The sequence below is a fragment of the Microcebus murinus genome, chromosome 10 (assembly GCF_040939455.1).
Source record: "Microcebus murinus isolate Inina chromosome 10, M.murinus_Inina_mat1.0, whole genome shotgun sequence".
NCBI classification, from domain to species: domain Eukaryota; kingdom Metazoa; phylum Chordata; class Mammalia; order Primates; family Cheirogaleidae; genus Microcebus; species Microcebus murinus.
In genome coordinates this window covers 49,499,408-49,511,849 of record NC_134113.1, presented here as the reverse complement: position 1 = coordinate 49,511,849, position 12,442 = coordinate 49,499,408, and the positions used below count along the sequence as shown (strand labels likewise).

The window sequence follows — 12,442 nt, the reverse complement described above, 5'->3', positions numbered from 1 at the left end:
CCTCCCTCTGATTGGCCGGGCCCGGCCCCGAGGGGCGGGCTCTCGCGGCGCTCGGCCGGCTGGGGAGGGTATATTGGCACCGTTCCTGCTAGGTCGAGTCGCTTCCCCGCGCTGAGCTGGACCTGAGGAGAGGTTTCTGAGGGCGGTGCGGGCGCAGGAAGAGGAGCGAGGCTACCGAGGGCGACCGGGGGCGGCGGGGCTGAAGTGCGATGAGGCAGTGGCTCAGCGAGCGGAGGCTGGCGGTGTGGCGAGACTGGCCGGCCCGGGGCCCGGGCTGCTGCTCCGGAGGCTGCTGAGGCGCCGCGGCGGCCGGCGCGGAGAGCGGCGGGCGAGAGGGCGGAGAGGCAGCGCAGCGCGGGGGAAGCCGGCTGGGCGGCCGGCCGCTCCAGTTGGCCTCCCCGGTCGGGATCCCCTGGGTGGAACCATGCGGGTGGCCAAGTGGCTGACGGGGCTGCTTTACCAGCTCTCGCTCCTCATCACCAGGTCTTGGGAAGTGCACTTCCACCCCAGGCAAGGTAAGGTCACCGCGGGACGCCTTCGGCGGTGCGGTGGGGGCGCGGGGGGCCCGAGAGGGGCGAGCGGCTCAGCCCACCGGGGGACGCCGGCCCTGAGGGGCTCCCGGAGCAGTCAGTCAGAAGCGTCCGGAGAGGTCGCGGCTGCGCGGGGTTTCGAGGAATCACGCGCGCTGGGGACACTTCTCATTCCCGGGACCACGCGGCGGGGGCGCGTGGGGCAGGGTGGCGCGAGCTGGCGGCGGCAGGGAAGCCAGGGAGGACTGGGGAAGGGGGTGGGCTGCGCAGGGCCATTAGTGGTAGGGTCTTTGCTTGGGGAGGGTGGAGCAAGTCGGGGGTGTGGGAAAGCGGGGCACGGACAGTCACAGTGCGCACGTGTGTGTGTGTGTGTGTGTGTGTGTGCGCGCGCGCGCTCACCAGCATGTGTGCATTAGTCGTGTCCCGGGTGTATTGGGATCTGGGACCTTTAGCGGGCACTTTTGGTTAAAGACGTTTGGGATTGGGGAATTAGGAACGTTTGGGGGGCTCAGTGGCCCTATCGCTGTGGTTGCAGAAGCCCTGGTGAGGACACTGGCCTCCTACGAAGTGGTGACCCCCGCGCGGGTCAATGAGTTCGGAGAAGTGTTCCCTCAGAGCCGTCACTTCAGCAGGAAGAAACGCAGCTCCGAGGCGCTGGAACCCACGCTGTTCAGGACCCACTATCGCATCAGCGCCTACGGGCAGCTCTTCCAGCTGAACCTGAGCGCCGACGCAGCCTTCCTGGCCGCCGGCTACACCGAGGTGCACTTGGGGGCCCCCGCGCGCGAGGCCGGGGAGCGCGGCGCGGTGCCCGCAGACCTGCGCCACTGCTTCTACCGCGGCCAGGTCAACGCGCGGGAGGATCACACGGCCGTCTTCAGCCTGTGTGGAGGCCTGGTAAGCGTCCTCGGGACCCTTGGCATTTTCTTGGGATCCAGTTAAGGGCTGAGTTTAAGGGAGCGGGATCTCGCGTTTTCCAGTTGGTGGTTGATGACATAAGAGTTCAGGGTGGGCCACCAGAAGGACTGACACCTAGATGAACCCAAGCCAGAGGCCACTCCCTCCTGCCTGCGGAGAGGAGTTTGGAAGGCACTAAAGCCTGGATAAGCATGTCTCTGCCTGCTGGGCTAACTCGATCCTCTATACATAGCTAAGAGCATCTTTCTTGAAGGTGTCAGATGGTGGAGTAGTGATTAGAAAGTGGCCTCTGATACAAGAGGAGTGTGGTTTCCAGCGGTAGGGCAGGCTGTTTAACTCAGATGTACCCACTCCTGATGACCTATTGAGGAGGAATCTCCTGAGTTTACTTAAGTTTGATCCTGGAATTATAATGCTATCAGGAAAAGAGAATGAATATACATAAAATGAAAAGGCTCTCACTGGTAAGGTTTGAATAGGGAAAGTTTGTTTTGTTGATAGGGGGATGGTCGTTGATCTGTGAAGTACAGAACAGGGGAGAGTTTGAATCTGTTTAAGATGCATTGCACTTGAATCATAGAGTCTATTTATAAAGACCTGGTGCCAGCAAGTGAAAAATGACTAGAGTGACAAGAGTCAAAGAAATAAATTTTGTAAAAACTTCATTGAGGAGAAAGAAAAATGAAATAAAATATGTGGCTCTATGTGTTTAATTTGTTTTTCTCTCTCTAAAACAGAGGCTCTTAACTTTATTTTTTTGCCATGAACTTCTTCAGCAGTCTGATGAAACCCAGGACTTCTATTCTTCAGCACAATAACTTAAATGCATAAAATAACATACATAATATTAAAAAGGAAGCCAATTAAAGAAAAACATGAATCAAAATATGCAGCCAAATAGCGAAGTAGTAATATACACTTCTTTATTAATGTATTAAATTATAAGTTCCATTGATGATGTCTGTTTGCTACTATACTTCTGTGGTGGTAGTGTGTGTAAACAATCCAGCTAGTTACATCAACTGTAATGAACATAAAAGTATTAATTTATTGGTAACAAAACCACAATATCTGTGATTTCACTTGTAATCACAATTGAAGGAAATGTTCACTATAAGAGGTTAATGAAAATAAAGATGCAACTTTTCCCCATCCAAGTTCATGGAACCCCAGGTTAAAGATACTTGTTTTAAAACAGGTATTATCACATTTCATCAGTAACTCCTCTGAGAAATAGATATTCAAGAAGAAACAAGAGCTAGGAATTTGTTTACAGGGTTCTACCATTCCCAAGTACTCTAGCTTTTGTTTAGCACATGCATACACAAACACACACACAAGATACCTTTAGAAAGGTATTCAGAGATAGGTTCAGAACATCATCACTGTTTATTCTTTGATTAAATAAAAATTGGTCACAATTCTGCAGGGCAAATGTAATACTACTTTGAGGTTAATTTACTTAAGATGTCTTCCTGGGTGTGAGCTTTGGTCACTAAGAAAATTCAGAAAGTCTCTGCTCTTTTTCAAGTGATTATCTGGAGTTGTATTTACATGAAATGCCTCCCACAATTTCCTTCCTCTCTGTTATGGATAAACATAAAATATTTGCAACATCAGAATGGCAGAAACACACTCCAATATTTACACAGCCATCTATACTTCAAAGGAAAGAATAATATTCTCTTTTCTAAAACCTTTTTGAAATAATATTTAGTTTGTCAGGAAAATCCTATATTTGCTACCACAAATTTGTCATGGTCAATATGTTTGCTTGATTTATTATTTTATGGAATGGAAAACGTTCCAGATGGGAAGCATTATTAGGAGTGATGTTTCTGCTTATTTTGATTCATAGTGTTATGTTCAGATGATTATTGAATATCCCCTTATTGAATTCAGAAAGAAATTGAAGAGATTTTAGAGTCAGAATGGGAGTTTATCCTTTCTTGTCTTTGTGTCAATCTGGAAACAGTTGACTAAGACATCATCATGCATTATTAATCTGATTTATTTATGTACTTTGCTTTTGAAGAACTTATTGATATTGTTAGAATTTGTTTATTAACATTTAAAAAATTATTTTCATACATAACAGTTTTACCTTACTGAATTTCTTTGCATTTGTGTAAGGCTAAGTTGAGCACATCAATTATTGTAGAGACAGAAATTTCCCAGTAATATAGTACAAGGATCTAAATTTTTTTTCAATAGTGAGATCATAACCAATTATAACTCTGACTGAGTAATGAGATAAGTTACATTTCTTTGATTTTTTTCATTTTTGATATTATCACTAAAATATTAGCTACCTATTTATGCTTGTATATATTTTTTCTACCCCAACTCTGACATTAAATAAAGTTCTTTAGATTAATAGTTTCATCAAATTGTAGAACCTCTGGTAGGTTTTAGAATCCATTTGCGATTATATCAGGTTCCTTTTTTTAGTATGAGAGTAGTCTTTAGTAGTAGCTGTTTGTCTTTATAAATTGTGGTACTCAAAGCTTGGGCCAGCTGAGCTTTTTGCAGATCAATCTTGATACAAAGCCTAGAAACTCAATAATGCTAACCTTATGACCCTGCTCTTACTTGCTTCCTATCTTATCTTTGTTACCTTGTTTACTTGACTGTGATGATCTTGCTTTAACACATTAACTGCCATGTGAGTTTTATTTAACTCACGCTAGTTTTGAGCCTGGGGCTTTGTGAAGCATATGTAACTTACACATCTCTTTACCTTGGGAGCCATTTGAACTATTTTTCTAGTTGCATATAATTCATACACAGCAAACAATAAAATAACAAATTTTTCATTAAGTTAGAAAGGGTCATTTTGTTTTCAAAGTTATTATTCTGTTTTCGTAATAAAACACCAAGGCCCCAAGGGAAAAAAAACATTTTTGCTAGTGTGACAGTCAGTTTAACCTTTATCAATTCATTAAATGCTAAGGTTGAAGTTTAGCTGGTTGAGGTTTTTGGAGTCAGTCTTATTAATTTAGAGAAGTTTTCTTTTTCTAATTATTTTTTGCTTTGCTTTAAATCATGAATGGATGTCATATTTTATTAAATGTTTTTCCTGAATATATTGAAATGAGCATGTAATCTCAATTTTTTCTGCTAATGTGTATTGTTTTATACCATTGCTGGATTCAAGCATATGCTGATCAATTATGAAAACTGACCATATACAGGGTCATAAAGTGTTCTGAGGTCTTTGTTAGGGAGAAGGGTGAAGGAATTTTAGTGCCCTCCAGTTCCTCAAGTGTTTCGTGATGTTCTTTGTGCCAGAGTCTCTTTGTGCCCCTCTGGCACCAGCAGCTAATTTCTGGGCCTGAGAATTTTATGTTCTTTCTTCTCCTCACTCATTTAGAGCTCACTGGTCTTATTTGCTGACTCATCTCCATCTGGGCTCTCACTAGTGCTGTGCATCTCTTTGAGTTCTGGTTGTAATATGTTTGATTTCTTGTCTGGCTAATGCATTGTGCAGCCCTAAGATACATAGTCTTGCAGCAGTACTCTCCAGGTCAGCTAGTTTGATGATGCTACTTGTAATCTTGCAGACCCCTATAAGGGCGTCAAACCCTCTATGGCATTTGAGAGTCAAGAAGAACTCAGTTCCTCCCTTTGTCAAACCCTTCTACATCTCTAAATTTGGTGTGTGTGGAGAACTATTTCAAAGAGTCCATTCTTTGAGTCCCACATAGTCAGCACTTTTGGCAGTGACTTTAGACAATCTAATATGCCTTCTGTTTCTGGGATTTTAACCCCTAATAAAGGAGTTAATGTACATGGATCTTACCATATGTTTCCCTTGCATCTATTTCCCCTGCCCCTCACCCCCAGTATCTACTGAGTTCCCTTTTACATCTCGTTTGGTTGACCCATTCATTACCTTTCCATCTTCCCATTTGAGGTAGCATCTACCCTTCCCTTTGGTGGCTGCTGGAGAATGTGACTTATAGAGGAAAGGTATGAAAAATAAGTCAAATTGATATTTTCAAAGTATTATCCCCATACAGCCATTTGTTAAAATTGACCACCCAACATATTTATTGATTGCATTTAGTTGCTAGTGTTGAATTAATCCAAAACATGTGAACCTAAGTTTTTCATTTCTATATGGTTAATCTTTTCCCACTTTTAGCGGTTTTGGTATTTACATGTTTTTCTCTTTTACTAAGTCAGTGAACCATAACTAGTATTGTTTGATTTTCTTTCTAAGTGTTTTGAGCACAAGAACTAGAAGGGGCTAAGAGTCTGCCAGAAGTTTTCTTTGTTTAACATATGTATAACTCTTCTCTAATATTTCCTTTTATAATTTTTCCTTCCCATAAGCATTTATTTATCCCATGATTCAAATGTCTCTGAACAGAGATTTATTTATATATTTCCAAAATGTATATTAGGAATAATGAACTGAATCATAAAATTTTCTGTAAATAATGTAATGTCTAATCAAACTCAATGTTTTTAATCCATTGATAGACCATCATATAATGTATAGTTATCAGGCTCTAATATTCCTATATTAAACTCTAACTTTTTATGTCATATTATCCACCTTCTTAAAATGTTGATAAATACTCTTGTCAAATTTGAGGTCAATATGAACTTTTTTATGGCTATATAATCTATCTTCTTATAATGTTAATAAATACTCGGGCCAAGATAGAGAGCAATATTTAATAAGTTAGCATGTACTTGTTGGGATGGCATGTATGAATTTTACACAGACTATTCCTGACCATCCCCTGTACCTCTGTTGGCATTCTTCTCATATTATAAAGTAGGTTCACTTCTTTTAAAGGCCCTCAGGAACTAACTTGACCACCTAGACAGTTAACTTCACTATTTCTTGTTGAGATTTGAGGCAATGCAGTCTTTTGGTTGAAACAGTTTCCAGATGTCATAAAACCAAACATTACATCTAGCTTATACAGTATTCTCATGGAGTATCTTGCAGTGGCCCTGTGTAGTTTTTTGAAGTTTCTTACATGAGCCATTCTGCAACATGTCAGGCACTAGTGCTCTCTGATGACTGATTATTGAAGTTGATCTAGTAACTTCTTATTCAGATAGGAAATAAAAGTATGGAAACTATCAATAGTGTATTCACTGCTTTTTGTCTATTCTGGCAAAATTTTAGTTGTATTATTTTCTAAACTTATTTTCCCAGAACTAACATACCCCTGGATTATTATTCATGGCATTCTGTATTCATATTTTTTGTTGTTGGAAAAACTCATAAGAACCTCTTTTAGTTATTGATGTACTCACTCACATACTAGTCAAACAACAGTAGGGAGAATTTCCTTTGCCTCTGCTTTGAACATTCCAGTGTGTCTTAGTCCAGGTCCTACAAGAAGTAGATACCAAGATGTGATTTTATTTAGGATAAATGTCTGTGTTAGAGAAACTAAGGAGAGCTGGGTGAGTGATATAAATCTGAAACAGGTGAAGAGAAAGGATGAGAATGTCAGTTAGAAGCATCATAGGCTGTTGGGCAGTCCAAGGTTTAGCAAAGCCCTCTTTGAGCCACATGTGGCCAGATGAGTCCCCTGCCTCCCAGGAATGAGTCAGCCTTGGTATCACTGCCACACTCAGTTACTAACTGGGAGTAGCCCTTGGGAGATGTGGCAAGGGTGCAAGCACTGTGATGGATTTCAAAGTGCCCTTGGCCAAAGTGCATAGCATATAAAGTTTTGTGTAAACTTTGAATAAGGAATGATTAAGGAAGGAGTGATTAAGAGTTGTGAGGACTGTGCTGGGGAAGACTTCTTAACTAGACTTTGAAGGATGTATAAACACGTGGATATGAAAATTCAGGGGCTTATTGTGGGTCTGTGCAACTGAGAAATAGGGTAGGTTGGGTGGTGAGGGTTTAAGGTAGAGTTGGAATCAAATTGTGAAGGGCCCAGAATGCATTGCTAAGAAGTAAGGGCTTAAGCCGTAGATGGTAGGTTAGTTCAATGTGTTAGGAGGCAACATTGCACAGGATATGGGGAGGCAGTGAGTCACTGAGAGGAACACTGTTGTAGTCTACAGGGGGTAAGGAAGAGAGGCTACCTGAAATAATGTGATTGCAGTGGGGACGGAGAAGAGTGGGTGCCTATGAAAGGTGCACTACTGCAGATCGCTGGTTCTCACTTGGGAGCAGTTTTGTCTCCCAGTGGACATTTGTAATGTCTGGAGACATTTTTGATAGTCAAGATTGGGAACATGGCATCTAGTTAGTAGAGGCAATGCTGCCAAGTATCCCACAATGCACAGAACAGCCCATTACAAGAAAGAATTATAAAAACGTCAATAGTGCTGAAGTGGAGCAACCTTGTAGGAGACCCATGAGAATTCTGGATTGTAAGAGAAGACCTCCAAAATGGTTGTCAAAGGTTTAAATGACTAAATGGCCCTGTGGTCATTAACCAAGAAAGGCAATGATAGAAGAACAGGTGACAAGAAAGAGGTAATTATTTTGGAAACGTTTGTTTGATTCTATCAGAGATTTACTTTAATCTTCACAATAGTTTGACTTTATTTGCTCTTCTCTTTGTTTAGAATGTCCTTTCCCCCAAACTTCTGTCCATCCTTCCTGATCCATTTTGAGCCTTCCTTTTCCCTACTCTTCTGTGGGAATTGACCAAGTTTTCCTTTGTTCCATCACTTGGCTTTTTATTATGCGTGTGTACTCTTATTACATGTTGAATTGAAATTATTTTTCTGCATTTCTATTTTGTTTATAGAATTTGAAGGTAGAGATGATAGTCATATTCATTTCAGCACGTAACTCAGCATATGGAAATGCTCAATACATGTATGAATGAATAAGCTAAAGTGGCTTTGTTAATATGTACCAATATTTAGCTACCTCTTCTTTACATCATTCATTCGGTGCAGAAAAATTATTTTTGCAATTTTAGTTGTAGTACTTGGTATGTTTTATTATAGAAAGTTTTTGTGTTGATTAAATCTTTTCAGATGATGCCTATGTTAATTGTGTTCCATTTATAACTTTGTTCATTTGGGCTTAAATCAGACCTTTGTTACTTGTGGCTTTATTTCTGTTTTGCTTATTATAACTACTCTTTTCTACAAAATATATTTAGCTGTCTGATTCATATTAATATTCAGAGGAAGAAACAAATTGTTCATTTTTTCCCACAAATACTTACCAGTCATTTATTATCTAGCATCCACTGTTAGGCGTGAATGGTAAAGCAATGTCTTTCCTATTGGAATAGTTTTGTTTCTATTAAAATATATTCATGAGCTAGATAAATGATTTATTACTATAGTAAGAGCATAGAGAAGGCAAGTTCTTGACTGTCACAGTCCAAAGATGACACAAACCATTTCTGTGTACATTCTATTGAGGAGAGCTAGTTGCCTGGATCTACTTAGATACAAAAGGGCTAGAAAATGAGGGATTTCCCAGGAGAAAGAGAGAAACATAGATATTGGTGATCAATAGCCTTTACCACAGGCTGCCCTTCTGTTCACCAAATATACCTTTGTTCATCTCTTCCTACACATCATACCTACTCATCTTGTCTACAAGGAGACAGCCCCAAGTTCCCACAAAGGCACTGTCTGTGGCTCAGAGTCCAGGATCTCCGGGTAATGCACAGTGTATCTTCATAAAGCCCAGATGTGGCATTTTGTGGCTTGGCAAAAAAAAAAAGACAAATTATTACCACCCCCCCCCAAAAAAAAGAAATTAAAAAAGATTATTTGTACCTCTGCCAACCCAGTATACATGACCAGCATGACTGCGACCCTAACCTTAATGACCTACAGAAAGAAGGGGTGATTTTTAGCAATTTTTTACTCTTTCTGGTGAGGAATTATGGAGACCCACTACACTGGCAGGATGGGAGTTCCTTGATTACTTTTCTTGAGTCATCTTTCTAGGAAGTCCATCAATTGCCAAGACATTTACCTTGGTTTCGCCTTTTGGAAGGGTCTTGTCCATTATCCTCCTCCATGGCTACATCTAAAATGGGTTCTGGGGAGGATGCCATCTTGGGGGGGGCTTCAGGAATGTTGGGGTATTTCTGAGAACCTGTAGGTTATTTTACAGTGAAAGCAGTCAGAGGCTTTTTTAGTCCAGGTTCATGGATATTTTGACAATATAATCCTTCAAAAACTTAGCTGGCTTCTGACAGCAGATTAAGTTTTGATAATTGCTTCAAGTTAGTTTCCTGTGATAGTTGCCAAAGCCTAAAAGGAATTTATGTTAAATCTGAGTGCCAACAATCTTTTATAGGGAAAAATAAAATGTTGGATTCTCACTTTACCAGTAAACCAAATAAAACTCCAACTGTATTCAAGGAGAAGAAAATGACAACATATTATAATCTGCAGATAGGGAAAAATACAAAGGAAGATATAATAAATTTAAAAAATGGATAGATTTGCCTAAATAGTAGAGTACTACATATCAAAATAATTATAAAGAAAAGGTAAAATTAAAAAGAAAGTATATGCTACAAATATGACAGATGGTCTGGTATGTGTATGGCATGTCTTCCTCTAGATATCATATGTATTTTTGTCTTTGTTTTTAAGTACCATTGTTTTATAACACTTTGGCAGTATGTCATATATCCATATTACCTGTGAAATAGTTTTTAGCAGTTTCTTGTGTTAAATTTCTCACTGTTATGATTTTTGGTTTTATGTCTTCAATGATAATTTTAGTGAGAGTTTGAGAGGCTGTCCTGAGAACCACTACCCAAACTGCACAAGAATATAGCCATTGCTTTGCTAGTTCTCTCCACTTTTAGTGAGTTCGTATGATGTCAGAAACATCTCAGTGCCTATAAGAAAGAGAAGTATTACAGAATTTTAATGTTGCTGGGACACACTACTTAAATTTACCTGTTTGGGGTGCATAAATCTTAGGTAGATAAATTCAGAATCTTTGTTTTATTTTCTTGATTCAGATGGGCCAGATAAGTCTCTTTTTTTAAGTGATGTAGGTATCAGCAATGTATTTTCTTGTTATTGTCTGTCGGTCAGTCGGTCGGTCGGTCGGTCGGTCTGTCTACCTACCTACCTACCTACCTACCTACCTACCTATCTATCAAGACAGGATCTGACTCTCTGTTGCCCAGGCCAGAGTGCAGTAGTGTCATCATAGCTCACAGCAACCTCAAACTTCTGGGCTTAAGCATCCTCCTGCCTCAGTTTCCTGAGTAGCTGGGACTATATAGGCTCTAGCCACCAGGCCTGGTTAAATTTTCTATTTTTTATAGTGAGAGGGTCTCACTCTTGCTCAGGCTATTGTTAAAGTCCTGGCCTCAAGTGATCCTCCTGCCTTGGCTTCCCAAAGTGCTAGGATTATAGATGTGAGCCACTGTGCCCAACCTGTCTCACTTTTATATTGAATATCTGGAAGTGTCCTGTAGAATGGGAAAGGTGAAGAATGCTGCCAGAGGAAGGAAGAAAAACTTATCTTTTAAAAAAACCTTACAATGAATTTTCTGCTTTATGCATCTGGAACCAGTTCTTCTGTTTTCGTTATATCATCGATTTATTCCTTTTTTCAGTGTATGTTTGTGTATAATACACTATTTCCTAGGCATGATCATTAGTGTTATAATAAGGAACTATCAGGAAGAGAAACCTTTTTACACTGAACAGAATATCCCAACACAAAAATGAATTTCAGAGTTCATCTTTGTGATGTTTTATTATATAACATTTATACTCTGCCTATGGTTAAAAAGAGTGGCTGTAACATCTGTGTTTTTAGTGGAGAATTTTTCGTCCCATTTCAAAATATGTTCAGTTTCAAAATGGTTATGAGCTCCTATTATGAACATCTTTTTAACACATATTACCTTTCTTAGGAAATAGGGTAAAATTATTTTACTTTTGTTTCACATATAATGGAAGTGAGGGTCAAGAGACATGAAGTAATTTTCCCAAGATTTTATGAGTGCAAACCCAGAACTCATATCTGGGCATTCTTCTTATAAATATTATCATACTGATTCTCTTGATATGGTTTATGATTAAATAATGAAAAACTGACAATTCATAATTGCAAGGCTGTGGAAACAGCCCAAGTGTCGTGTCTGTCAATCCAAGAATGGATTAATAAAATGTGGTATATGTATACCATGGAGTACTATTCAGCTCTAAGAAACAATGGTGACATAGCACATCTTATATTTTCCTGGTTAGAGCTGGAACTCATACTATTAAGTGAAGTTTCCCAAGAATGGAAAAACAAGCACCACATATACTCACCAGCAAATTGGTATTAACTGAACAGCACCTAAGTGGTCACATAGGTACTACAGTAAGAGGGTATTGGGCAGGTGGGATGGGGGAGGGGGGCGGGTATATACATACACAATGAGTGAGATGTGCACCATCTGGGGGATGGTCATGATGGAGACTCAGACTTGTGTGGGGGGGGAATGGGCATTTATTGAAACCTTAAAATCTGTACCCCCATAATATGCCGAAATAAAAAAAAATAAAAATAAATAAATAAAAAGGAAAAAAAACCACTGCATATTTTAGTCAGCAATTCAACAGTGCCTTATTTTCAAATGTTGTTCTTCAGTTGCTAATGCTTAATGTGATCGTTGTAAATAATTTGGGAAAGGAGTACAAGGGGTTTATATTTTGTACTTATTGTTTTTACCCTTTAATGAAATCTGAGAGTACATTATTGGTTATAACAACAGTACATGTGTTTCCCATGAATTGTGAAAAAATATATGGATGAATGCCACACGACCGAAATAAGAATATTTTGGAAAAACAATTCAATTGTATAAAACCCTCGAAACATAAAAATTTTGGCCTATGGGAATAAATTGGAACCAGTTGTATAATCACTTAGTAACTTTCAAAATAGGTTGGCAAATAGAAGATCTTTAAGTAATTTGGAAACCCTTGCCCAAGAAAAAACTGGTTTTGCTGCATTTAATAGTCATTGAAAGAAAGTGTTTGGAATTTGATTGGCATTTATCATG

General features: G+C 39.8%; 1 protein-coding gene across 1 annotated transcript in view; it reads left to right on the top strand.

The window, feature by feature from the left end:
- The first annotated feature begins 345 nt into the window (after positions 1-345).
- Positions 346-12,442, top strand: part of ADAMTS20 (ADAM metallopeptidase with thrombospondin type 1 motif 20) — a 163,010-nt gene continuing 150,913 nt past the window's right edge. The window contains exons 1-2 of the mRNA XM_012746250.3: positions 346-515; positions 1,066-1,427. Of these exons, the coding sequence (XP_012601704.2) occupies positions 425-515; positions 1,066-1,427 (453 nt within the window). The 5' untranslated portion in view covers positions 346-424. The remainder of the gene's footprint in view (positions 516-1,065; positions 1,428-12,442) is intronic.